This window comes from Alligator mississippiensis, chromosome 2 (genome assembly GCF_030867095.1).
Source record: "Alligator mississippiensis isolate rAllMis1 chromosome 2, rAllMis1, whole genome shotgun sequence".
In the NCBI taxonomy this organism is placed as follows: domain Eukaryota; kingdom Metazoa; phylum Chordata; order Crocodylia; family Alligatoridae; genus Alligator; species Alligator mississippiensis.
This window is the reverse complement of record NC_081825.1, coordinates 276,585,469-276,599,109: the sequence shown is the minus strand read 5'-3', so window position 1 is coordinate 276,599,109 and position 13,641 is coordinate 276,585,469. Positions and strand designations below refer to the sequence as shown.

The following is a 13,641-nucleotide window of genomic DNA, read 5'->3' as shown; positions in this document are numbered from 1 at the left end:
CTCAACAATGTTAAGAATTTTAGAAAGCATAACCTCTGAAGAAAACATAGAGAATTGGGTTTGTTTTATGAGTTTGGATTTATACAGTTATGTACTTACCTGTGTACTGCAATCCTCTGTACTCACTTATTGCCCCAGGTGGTTTTAAGTTGGGCCAGTAGTGGAATAGCATTTGTACAGCTGGAGGTTTTACTTGGGAAGGGCCATAGGCTATAACATACAGCAAATCCTAAGGAAAGACATGTGCAATCTGATTAGAGTAATTTCATAACAGTATACATGTTGAAAATGTACATACATATATTAAAATGCCCAAATTGTATTATCTGTCTATCATTAGCTGTCAACTCTCAAGGGTAGATTATATAGGAAACTTTACTTGTGTGTATATAAAGCACTTTAGAGCGTTGATCCCAGCTGGGACCCAGGGTACCACCACCCCTCATATAATATATATAACATAAAAATTAAGCCTTCTGTCTAGATAGGGAGTGAAAAGATGGCATTTGAACCAACACTACATCCAGATTAGGTTCAACCCAAGAACACACAAAAACTGTCCTCATTAAAGCTCAGTCCAATATAAACTGTTAAAATCACTGGTCCTTGTGACATTTCTGCTAACTTGGGCCACATTCAGACAGGATTCAGGAACCATGCCCCAATCTCTAAGGATGAATCTGTATCAATAAGTTCAGACTTGAGAGCCAGAATTGACTATCAACATCTCTCCTTCTGGCATCCTGGCTTACAGTAATTCCCATTTTCAAACCACCTACTTTTCATTACTGTATAAACAAAACTTCCTGCAAAGCACATTTGATCACGAACTTACTTTCCATACTTCTTGCTTATGTTTCATGAGGCATTCCAGTAACTGGCAGTGATACACTGAGAGAGAAAAGACAGGACAGATATGACACTGAAGTGGAAGCTCGAGGCAAAGAAATGGCTTGTGTTGCACTGAGCTAATTGGGTTTTACTTTCCCTGTAAATTCAATATTTTACATTATATTTAATTGGTTTTTAAAAAGCGATTTATGTGCTAATAGATCATTGCTCTGGAATCAGAGAGGAGAAACAACAATCAGATAAGATTATCTATAAGATTATCTAACAACAAGATAAGAATACCAGCTGTTTGCTGAAGAATATAGGTAAATGTTCAGAATTACTAGTAAAACAAATATTGGGTCACACACTTTGCACAGAGATGGAGGATTTCCATTTGCCTATGTCTGAATTTGGGACTATCTATCAGTTTACACAGCATTATGTAAATATTCAGGGCCAAGTTCACCTCTCCAATAACTGTACTGTGATTAGAGCAGGAAAATGGGAATCAACAGCAAAATATTTCACACAAGATTCCAATTCATATGTGATTTCTGGTGGAGGGGTTTTAAGTAGTCACCTACTTTTACGCAACATCCATTACTTTCCCTTTGCTCGTGCTGGATGGGTGTTTTTCAGAATCTAAACAACTAAGGACATAAACAGAATGGGAAATAGGTGTGTATTATGAAGACAGTCAACAACCCTGGGTCAAATGTCTTCACTTGATAGTCATGTGACCTTACTGACTTCACTGGAGTTGCTCCAATGTAAGAAAAAGTGGAGTTTGCTGTTGGATACTTAAATACAATTACATTGAGCATAGCTAGTTTCTGAGTCTGTAAAAAATGGCGTCAGTGTGACTTCAATAGTACAGGCATCAGTATATGAGACAATAAAACAATTTCCATCTTATATTTGATTATGACATTAGTGGACGTATCTATACATGCACTTTACTGTGGAGTAGACTAATTAGCTTTGGAGTAAAGCATCACCATCTACATGTGTGACACTATTCAGCCACAGTAAACTAATTAACTCCACTGTAAGATAGTACTGTCTAGGACAAGTACTAGCCTACAGTGGAGTAGTTATGTGCAGTGAAATGCACATGTAGACAGTGACATGGCTGACTGGGGCATGAGGGTGCTACTGTGCGAGGGCTGCCTGCTGGCTACCTCCCCACTGAAGCACCTTCATGCCCTAGCCAGCCCCTCTGCAGCACATTTTGCTGGGGCAGAGCAGCCCTGGGCTAGCAGGCTGGGCCCCAGGGCCCCATGCCAGCTGGGGCTGCTCTGCCCCAGCTCAGTGTGCTGCGGTCCCAAGTGCACATACAAACGCTGTGCCCAGGAGCAATAAACTCCAGCACGAATTTCACTGGAGTTTATATCTCCATTCTAATTGCATGTGTAGTTGCAACCAGTGTGTACTAACTGTTACTAAATAGTGATATTGTAAATCCATTCCTAGCTTAACAGCCATTTCCTGATAAGCAGGACTAGTTTAACAGCTACGTTGTGCTCCAGTCCTGCTTTTGTGTCTCTATCCTTTATCTGCATAATGACTATTCATGAGCACTAGGCTAAGAACTGCCAGTTTTATCCAAAAGAACTATTTTTAATCCCTTTTTAAGCTTATATCTCATCGTCTGTACTTTCAGGTGGCTGGGTTTGACATAATATTTTATGACTCATACTTTGAGAGAGAGAGTTACAAATAATGGGCCACAGTTATCCATACCAGGGTTTGTTGTGTACTGCATAGCAATCATTAGCATTGAAGATGCAGATAGATTGACATGAGCAGGTACTCCTTCTCTCTTTGAGGATCCCACTTCAAAGAAAGCAAAAAATATTTCTTAGTGTCTATTAAGGAAAATAAGACAGTAACTTCACATGATTTAGCTTCTGACTAGTGCAAACAAAATTCATTGGGATACATGTATGTTTTTTAAAATGAAGAATTAGGATTCAGAATGACCTTGATAACCTGAAATAATGGTCAAAAACTAATTAATTAGGCTTTTGCACTTGTTCTGCACTTCGGATGAGATAATCAAATGCACAGGAACAAATTGGGGAATAACTGCCTAGGCTGCAGTACTGCAGAAAAAGATTTGGAGATTACACTGGACCATAAGCTGAAAATAAGTCAACATTTGAGTCAATATTTTGCAATATTCTTAGTACAAAAAAGGCCAATAACACAGCAGGTTGTATTCACAGGACTGTGACTTGCAAGCCAAGGGAAGTCATTCTTCTGCTCTGTTCAGCACTGGTGAAGCCTCACCTGAAGTACTGTGTTCAATTTGAGACACCCCACTTCAAAAAAGAGCAGACAAACTTGAAGAGTCCAGCAGACAACAACAAATATGATTAGATGTCTAGGAAATATGACACACAGAGAAAGGTGAAAAGAACTGAGATTATATAGTCTCAAAACAAGGAACTGGATTTGATCAAAGTCTTCAAACACCTGGAGTATGGTTATAAAGAGGATGGGAAATGGGAAGGCTGCTGTGGAGGCATGGATGGAATTGATGAAGTATGTTGGCTATTGGTCTATATTAGATTGCTCTCTCAGGTACAAGCATCATGAATTTAAACACTGATTTCAGACCAAAACTCCCATTCCTCACTAGTATGTAGAACTGTGCCAGGACACTGATCTCAACTGTATTTTAAAACACTGGAAACTAGGAATTTAATCCTAATAGGCAAAGCCTAACTGGACCAGGCAAAAGTTCAAGCTGCTCTGGTTTGTCTACACCAGTGATTCTCAACCAGGGTGATGCCAGATCCTTTGAAGGGTGGTGTGCTGGAACAGCCAGAGGAAAATCATAACTTCAAGGGAAGATGTGAGGAGATAAGCAGATAAGATAAGCAGATAAACACCGGCTCAGGCTTGTCCCTGCCTGAAAGATCTCCTGCCCCCACTTCCCAGCAAGGCCATAAGCAGTGTAATATATTAATTAGTTTTTGAAGTTGAGTGCCACTCAACTCATAAAAGTTATGGAGGGGTTCTCAAGTCCAGAGAGGGGTGCCTCAAGACCAAAGAGGTTGAGAACCACTGATCTAACCACTGTTGAAAAAGTGGTTATCAGGATTCTGGGAAAGGCTTGTTGTGAAAGTCTTTTTTTGGTGTTAGGAGGTACTTAAGCCAGCGAAGGTCAATAGCAGAGAGACTGTGAAATAGTTCACAGCTCTTCTATAGAGGTGCAGGCCCACAGACTGGAGAACTCACATAATAAATATAATTAAATCCCCTGAGTATACATGCCACAAGAGTATTACCTCCAATTTAATTACTGTTCTGCTGGAACTAGTATCTGCCAAGTCAGTTTCCCAGTAATTAGGCACTGCTCAAACCAATCCCCAAATTATTGTAGCACAATCTATTTGTGGGAACTTAGATTGCAAAGTACACACACAGCAGCAGTTCTGAATACAGGCTAGCATTTAGAATACAGTCTGCACAGAGAAAGTAGCATGCAATATTAGGAACAAAATAGAAAGAGACATAGACAGTTTATACAGCAATTTAACCAAAGTTATTTGAAAAAAAGACAATGGGCCAAATATTGCTGTTAGTTTCACAGGTTTAATTTCAACTGAGGTCAATAGCTGATTGCACCCATTTAGTTAAATGGAGAATTTAACCAAATGCATTGTTTGCAGAACTGTTTCAGATAATTGAGAAAATGTAGCATTTGAAGAGTAGTCTATAAAAGGAGCTACATTAGATGCATTTTTAATAGATGACAAGATTGGGCACTAAAGGGCATAGTGAAAAATGTTCTTTTCTCCACAATGAAAATATTATATATTCATAAATAAAATAAAAAATACTTGTACTTCTATAGGACCTTCCATCCAAGAAGCCAAAAAAATCTTAGAAAACATTATTGATTTAAGCTTCATAATGCACAACAATGGGAATATTACTGTACTCATTTTACAGCTATGGAAACTGAAAAATACAAACTTGCTTAAAATACCACCACAAAGATCTAACACAGCCTGGAATAGCAGAGGACAGACCTCCTGAGAATCTAGACCATACTTGTTTCCATATACCCCATAGTATAGAATCAAATGCATACGTAGTTTGTATCATTAAATAAAAGTCCATTGTGCAGAAAAGAGATGGGATCTCTTTCTGTTTCTGGTGGAAATTATTGTTACTACAGTCATTGATCCCCAAATCTATGAAACATGAAAAAAATACATAGAAAATTCACAAAAAATATTGAAAAATCATCAAGCATTTATCAGGTATATAAATGAATGCTGGAGATATAGCTGGTCCTTTGGATGGTCCTTAGCCCTGCCTGTATGTAGCTGGGCTTTATACAATAAAATACTTTAAAGGATAAACAGCCATCTGTCAGATTCATTCCTGGTGATTACAGTTAGAACAGATTTCACTGGCATGCAGGATTATTTAGTACAAGATAGACAGATAGATAGATAGATAGATCCAAGTTCTGTCAATACTGTAATACTGACAGAAGTCATTCATGGGCATTCCAAGGCAAAATTTAGTCACAATGCAAACGTTAAACATACTGCCATCGAATCTACAATTTTAAACAACATATTGTACATTTGTTTAATTTTCTGGACTCCCACTCTTCCCAATTGAAGTTCTGTCATTGTGTATGTAGTATATTGCCTTAAGATGTTTAATTTCACCCTTTAAATGCAAAAGTAAAGCAATAGCACAGCATAATAAGTAAAGTCAAGAAAAATTCACTATATTTCCCCATGACAAAAATAGTCACATTGAATTATTTTTGCATGTGCAGCAAGTAGATTAACACCCATTACATTTCCATGGCAAATCAAATATGGATAATTATGATCCAATATTATTATGATAATCTAATCTTCTTTCTGAAATATAACATAATATGAATGAGTTCCACTTACATATAGCCATAGGCAGAAAGGATGTGCTGAGATATTCTATAATATCCTTGTGCAGAAATGGAGGAAAGGTGGCTAAAGTCGAAATCATTGTATAGGGCAAAGTACTCAAAATATCATCATTTAGGAAAGGAAGTAAACATGTGGTTGTGTAAAAAATTGACTGTCCAAGATCTGTCAAATAAAAGGAAATAAACTGAGCATCAGTATATTAGAATAAAAACACAAGGACATACTTCTCAGTTTATGAACTGTTTATAAAACTATCATAATAGCTTACATTTAAGTTATGCCAAACTGCCTTTGCAACATAATAGATGGAAAATACACAGGAACAACTTCACCCTCATTTTAAGGACATCTCTTCCAAGGTGGAAAGTTGCAGCTGTTTTAACATCAGACAGCAACAGCTTAAATGGAAGATGAACAGTATACTCAGTAAAACCAGCACATCAGTCTGGATGGAGGTGCATATTTCGAGAGGGAGAATGTAATTATCAGAGTTAGAATGCGGTCAGTGCTTTGAACTGTTTTTATAAAAAGGATCTTTAAAGCCAGAGGAAATCAGAACCTCATATCTAAATATAAAGTCTTTCAATGGCTGAGATGCTGGTCTTACCCTGGCTCAGAGAGAAAAGTGCAACTGTATTTTTCACACAAAGTGGGATTAAACCACGGAACCTATTTTCCACAGGAAGTCACTGAGGCCAAGAATTGCCAAGAATTAAAAAGGATTGGATATGTACTGGGATATTCAGAGTATGCAGAATTGTTATAGTTAAATAAAACAAAATTGTTGAAAGGAAAATGTGACCTTGTACACCCAGGTGCAAGCCAATATCTAAGTACTAGAGATCAGAAGAAGACTTATGGAGGGGACATATTATCCCACAACCACCTCTGGTTGGTTGTTGCACATTTCTGAAACACTTGGTGCTGACAACTGTTAAAGAGAGAAGACTAGACTCGATGGACCTGAGGTTTGATCCAGTCTGAAGACTCCTGTGTATCCTAAACAGCAGCTGCTGCAAACAATGGGTATTCAATGCTGATTTGTTACTGACTCACCCTATGACATTCAGCAAGTCACTTAGACAGCCTGTTCCCCATCTGTGAAATGGGGATAATTATACCCACCTTTGTAAAGCGTTTAAAGTCTACAGATGAAAAATGCTATGTCATGTCTAACAGTTATCAGTGTATTCCACTGCAGTGCTCCTTACATGACCTCTATGCAAAGGTCATATCCTGCAGCATACGGCATTAGTCTCCCTGGCAGTAGATGCTCAGCATCTTACACAGCCAGGCCCTAAATCCAACATGGCCCAGCTTATAAAATGTGACAGGATCAATGTACACAATTGCCTAGCTACAAGTATTACAGCACTGGGTTTTTTTTCCCAAAAGGACTCTAAAATATTCTGGTACTGTACACGCCTTTAGAGCAGTTAGTAAGCTGGAGAAAGGAATAAATCACAAGTTTAATTGCAAAATTTAATTTATTGTATTTATATACATCATACCATTTCTTTCTACAACTGTGTTGGAATCGAAACATGAGACTCCATACAAAAATAATTCTAAATTCAAAAGTAAAATCTTTCTTGAAAAATTACATTTGCATATTTACAAGGACTTAGAAGCCTGGGGATCAGTATTCTCTGTCTTAGTGGAAAATTAATACTCACTGATATCATGGTGGATATAAGAAGACAGGAAAAACAGGGCTTCTGCTTTTTAGCAAGTATAACCACAGATTACAAAACTCCACACTGGGAGGAACTGACTAACTACAGTAATTAATAGCAACATGTCACTCAATCACAGAACTTTTGTGATGAATTGATTCAAAGCACTATACAAAAAATCCTTATAAATGTTCCAGGGACTTTTCAAACAACTCTTTATTACTGTTGAAATGTCATTAAAATTTAGAAGCAAACCTACACAACATTTGATTCAGAGATGGGCCTGCACCATAACCCTGGATCTGAACATCTATGAATATTAGCAGGCTTGAGACTTCAAGCAGAAAGCCAGATGCACTTTTTCAAATAGGCCTTTGAAGGGAATCAAGCTAAAATCCATGATCTAACACTCCCGCCACCCCGCAACCAATTCAAATTCTATAACAGGTTAGGCCCATCTCTATTACTTTACTTACAGTCCATCCTAACACACACATCCTTGAACAGTAATAAGTTTCAAAATCCATATTTTACAAATAACCAGATCTACATTATATATACATTCCTTACCCTTTTAAGGGAATCAAAACAAAAACCTGAATCTACACATCTAAGCAGATTCAGGTTCTTAATCCAGGCCATTTTAAGCCCAACTCTATTACTTTATTTACCTACCCACTCAGCAATGCAAAACAATATATTTAAATGTACGATAAGGATTCAAAAACCTGCTTACCATGCTGACCATGTTGTAGCAAGGGAACTAGATCCAGTAGAGTCACCAGTGTCACGTAAAGTCCTTGATAGTCCAATGATGGGTAGTCTGATAACTGAGCATCACGACTTTGCTGGCCACGTTCAGAAGGAGCATCTCGCAGGACGCTGTAAAGGAGGGAGCGAGTAACAGTAGGGTTGATGGAACTGACCTGTGGTCTTAGAGATGGGGTGAGTGGGAATGGCACAGGAAAAAGACACATGGTCATGGGCACTGTCAAATTGGAGGCATCTTGATTCTCCTTCTTCCCTGTGCGGGACAAAATGCTGTTGGGGGGACAAAGAAAAAAAAGAGACAACAAAGACACAAAGAACAGCACATTACATTGAAATGACACTATAAAACAAATAATAAAACACCAGATACACTCCACATAAGATGCAATCTCTACCAATACCAGTGTGTTGGCAAATCTAGTAACCATTCACTTCCATGCTTCAAGAGAGTAAAATTAAAAATTGCCATTTATGGAAATTTCCATTGCATCTCATGTGTTATCTGGTTCATAAGGAGCAAAAATATAAAAATGCATGTTTCAGTGCCCTACCCATGTTTCACAATTAGGCAAAATTTGGGAATTCAGGTGCTTGCTATGAAAAAAATAGCTGTATCAAAATAGTTTGAGATTTTGTTTGGACAAGATTTTGGGAAATATTTTTCAGGAAGATCTTTTGAACCAAGTGACTGAGAACTTGTAAAAAATAGGTGTGGCACTTGCAGAAACATGTTTTAGCAAAGAATAAACATGTGTGTTTGTTAAGATAGTCTTAAAAATCACATGTTTATTGCATCAAAATAATGTCTGTATGTATTATATGATACTGTTTCATGACATTCCGTCAGTATCATTTGAGATAATGAAGTTTAAACAGGCACATGGATTTAGAAATAATATAATATTTCTAAAATGTTAACTAAACTACATTTGGAAAAGCTATAAAATAATATATAGTAGATGGTCTTTAGCATATGTTTGTGAGCTAATGATAATGGTTGTTTATGTGTGTTTTTAATTTTGCCCATGTGTGGGGAGGCACCATTTTCTTTTATGAATACAAACATTCTTTTGGTAAGAATTCACCTTCAAAATCTAAGGGCTAAGCAAGCAAGATCAGTTAGAGAACTGCACATCCAACAGCGTGTCATCATACATTCCTGTGGCTACTTACGGTATTATTCAACAAAACTCACTACAAACTAAAGGAGAGATCATTTAAAAAATAAAAAAGATTTAGTGGGAATCAAAATAGAGGGGAAAAATCAACAAGCTTGCTATATTTTTTATAATTGTTGTAAACTGGTTATTCTAATTTTTAAAAATAATTATTATTTTTTTAAAAATAGAATACATTGCTGGTTAAGCAACAAAGCTGTATTTTGGATATGCAGACAATAGATATGTATTGTGTGGTTAGCTGGTAACCTTTTCATGTTCTTATAAAAGTATAATACACTTTTTAATATATTTAACCACATACCAACTGGTTTTATGTGTACTGTACCTGTAGGGGAGAGATTTCCAAGGGCTCTCACTATTTGACCTAATTTTACTCTCATTGAAGTCAGTGTTAAAACTTGTAAAATAGTGGTGTAATGTTAAACTCCATTGCCTTCAATAGAGCAGAGTCAGGTGAATGGTGAGCACTCTTGGAAATTCCATGCACCCAGTCTTACAAACATTGAAGCACACATGTGCCTTTACTCCTTTAGATGTCATTGCAATGGCTCACACAAAAAAAATTATACCTGTGCTTATGTGTTTGTAAGATAGGGCCTTTTTTATTTGCCACAGATAATGAATTTGTTTCAGTTACAGGTCTGTGCAGAGGTGGCTTCAGTCAGGCCTGTCTGACACTTAAAGTAAGCAGATATATAGATATAGATATAATCTATCCTACAAAAAAGTTAATGATTATTTTTCTTTTTTTATTGTGCCTTATAGGTCTGTCAAATTCTTTTGGTTTCTGTTACCCAATGTCCAGTGTAAGAAAAGTAATAATAAGACTGTCATGACAGTGTAATTGAAATCATATAAGTCTTCTACAATCTATTGTTATTTTTAAAATGATCAGAGTGCTGATTCCTGAGATTTTTAATTTTTTTTTTGTTTGCTTGACTTTCATATGCTAAATTTTGCTACTCCTGATTAGAGGTGTGAAGGTATTAAATTATATTCCAGTCTTATCTACCTACTGGGTCTACCAACTAGCCATCGCTCCAGATGCTTCACTTCTCAATGCATCACTCCCCAAGGGCAATATTTCCATGAAGGATATTATACTATTAACAAATCCTTGTTTTGGAGTGTGCAAGACTGTAATGGTCATCATGCAGCTAAAGCCTTCCCTCTTCCATAATGTGAAGGTATGGCCCATGGACACTGTAGGCCCCAGCACACAATTCTGCATCTTATTTAAGGTGGTCTCCTACCGAACAGAGAGGAGACCTCACTAAACCTGTTCTAATCTTATCAGAGAGGTGGGATATATATCTAAAAAATGAATAAATAAATAATAAAATCCTACTTCCAACCCCTCTCTTCTCTGGGGATCGGATCACTGCCTGACCCCAAGCTCTTTGATGGTACCAGTCAAAACTCGAGATCCAATACTACACCTGAACTTAGAAAATGTGGGTTCCAAGTTGAGATATGACCTTTGTACTTGGTTCCTTCCCTACTCAAAATGGAGCAGTGCATGCTAGGACCTTGAATGTTGGCAAGCCACACCTCCATACTGAATTTGCTCCACTGTATGCAAATGAGCTACCAAGGCATCTCTCAGGGTACATATACAAAGTAGAGTGTGGCAAAGAGATACACAAGCTAGCTCTAACCAAGTACCTAGTACCAGGTACCAGAAGACATCTAGCCATGGTAGCACAAGGGCCCACGCAGACTGAGAAGCAGGGAAAATTATACTGTTCAGAGTTATGCACATTTCACTTGCTTCCTGTACCCAAATGAGCTCATTTGCATTTGGCTTAGATATCTCTATGGTATACTGCAGTGCAAAGTATAGACATAAATTGCCATGTAGCTGGTCAAAGTTTGAGCACCTGTTATGCAAAACTATTCTCCAAATTACTACCTTCTGGAAGTGGTTTCTGTAGAAATAATGCAAGAGAAATTGTGTCTCTCCACTCACAGAAAGACAGTTAAAAGATTTTGTGTGTTAATAACTATTATGTAAGTAAAGCATTTTGTCTATAATTAAGAAATATGTAAGGGGAGTTTTCTCCAAGAAAACAACAAAGAAGCAGGTGTTCTATTAGATGTTTATTAAATTCTAGGTTAATCTTCAAGTGAGGGAAAAAAGGCTGGAAATGAGCAATGCATGAAACTTAAATTCATGCTGTAATGTAAAGAAATGCTTCTGCTCAAAGACAAAATTAAGGAAGAGCTAAATGAATCAATGTCTTATGCATTGTGTATGGTGATTTTATGTGATGTTTGTTCAAAAAAAGTAAATTCCTCATTTTTTTCAACCATAACCACTTCTGCAGCCCCCCACCCTTGAGCTCGTGACATATTCCAGCTCTGTGCAACTTGATGGACCAAGTTCATCACTGGTGTAACTAAACTAAAGCCAGTGGATGCGCCAGATACAAACATGACCCAAAACAGTAGGTCTTATCCACTCAGAAGAACAAACTCAGTTGGCTTATAGCACAAAAGAGAAACTGTATTGCCAAAAAGGGTACAATGGGCTGAAAAAGCTACATCTGCAGAGGCCTAGTGTCCTAAATTAGGGTTCATTTGATTGTGTAACTGTCCCCTACAAAGCAACAATGAAAATGCATTACCCAATCAAATGTTTATCTTTGCCATTCATGAGCTGCCAAGAGAATACCGACTAAGAATACCCACTCAGAGATCTGGAAAGTGTTCCAAACCATTTTGCCAAAAAATGGTAATCTTATCAAAAGTGGCAGTTCGAGGACCTGATCTAAAATCCCTGGTGGTCACTGGCAGGTTTTCCCATTCCCAATTAGTATTCCCTTAGCAACCCAGTTTCCTTGTATTCTCTTCCTGTTCATAACTCAATGGCTTTGTACCATTGACAGCTAGACTGCATGTCAGCGTCCTAATGGAAGAGGTGGAAAGAAGGATTAGGATGAACAGGGCTGGATTAACCCTTTAGTGGGCCCTAGGCAGACAAACTCGTGGGTCCCCACTTTTTTCACTAAATAATTATAATATGTAAAATAAGCACAACTGTGCCCCTTCTTCACATAGGGCCCTAGGCATATGCCTAATTTGCCAAAGTGTTAATCCGGCTCTGGGGATGAAAGATGTATAAAGAAAATTTTGAACAAGATCCTGAGCAAACCAGGCTCTTGAAGTGTTGTTCATTTGGGGTCAGCCTACTTGTAATCCCAAAATGGGACCTGCCTACACAAGCTAAGAGCTCCCTTCTTTCTACCTGCCACCCTAAATGTAGGTAAGGTTTTTTACCTTTCTCCTCTTTCAGTCTGAACCTGTTTATGCAGTTATGGTGGGCTCACACTACAGGCCTCAAAATCATCCTTTTTTCAAACATCTCAAATGTCAAGGAGCTCTGGATTAGCCTGCTGTAAGGACACCGGCTATTTATGAAATCTGAACCTGCATCCAGGTTTGGATTTCTGATGTGACCTAACTTTGAAAATGTTCAAGATTCTGATCGGCCCATTTTAAAGGAAGAAGCTATTTGTGAAAATTACATCTAGATTGATGTATTAGCTGCCAGCTTAACTCCTATACAAGTCAGGGTGTTTAGTTTTGGGGTTTTGGTTTAGTCCAGTCTCTAGCATGGAATATTAAGAGGCTACGTGCAATTGTCACCTGGTGGAGTAACTGTGTATACGTCTGAGTCCTGCTTTTATAACCTATTAAGCTGAAGAAGTTTCATTCACCCTAGAAACCTGCATGTTCATCAAGCATGAGGAATTTCCTATCAATATTGCCTTCTGAACAAATTCTGAGACCCGGGTCAGGCAACACAGAAGGAAAATGTTTGTGCCTTTTCTTGGCTGTAAATTCCAATTCCATGGCTGTCAGTACGCACAAGAATTGTCCTGAGCAACAGTATTGGGCAAGTCAGTATTTAAAGTCAAAATGGGGAACATATGCTTAGACTCGAAAACAACGTGTAAGGCTACACAGCTTGGGAAGACATGAATCTTAGCTAAAGGCTGTTTGGTTGCACAAAGCCCTGGATAAAGTTCTTGAACATGTATTTTGCTTGTTGTTTGAACAAACAAAAATTGGCTGATGTGGAATTACTTCCACATTTCCTACCTAGTCTCAATGCCCTTTAAATATCTTTTGTTTTTACTCTGGAGTTGAATGTTCAGTTAATGATTGAGCTTCATTCCATTCATCGGTCTTAAAAGGACCCTGTAAGCATATACATGTTTGTTTTCACTCTAA

At 37.7% G+C, this 13,641-nt stretch overlaps 1 protein-coding gene and 1 long non-coding RNA gene across 2 annotated transcripts in view; one reads left to right on the top strand and one right to left on the bottom strand.

Annotated features, from left to right (window-relative positions):
- LOC132248818 (uncharacterized) overlaps positions 1-13,641 on the top strand; it is a 32,474-nt gene that overhangs the window by 3,430 nt on the left and 15,403 nt on the right. The gene's annotated exons all lie outside the window — the stretch shown is intronic.
- UNC79 (unc-79 homolog, NALCN channel complex subunit) overlaps positions 1-13,641 on the bottom strand; it is a 181,668-nt gene that overhangs the window by 159,629 nt on the left and 8,398 nt on the right. Inside the window, exons 3-7 of the mRNA XM_019481650.2 lie at positions 8,190-8,494; positions 5,769-5,939; positions 2,578-2,670; positions 836-891; positions 100-229 (exon numbers count right to left, since the gene is read on the bottom strand). Of these exons, the coding sequence (XP_019337195.1) occupies positions 100-229; positions 836-891; positions 2,578-2,670; positions 5,769-5,939; positions 8,190-8,494 (755 nt within the window). The remainder of the gene's footprint in view (positions 1-99; positions 230-835; positions 892-2,577; positions 2,671-5,768; positions 5,940-8,189; positions 8,495-13,641) is intronic.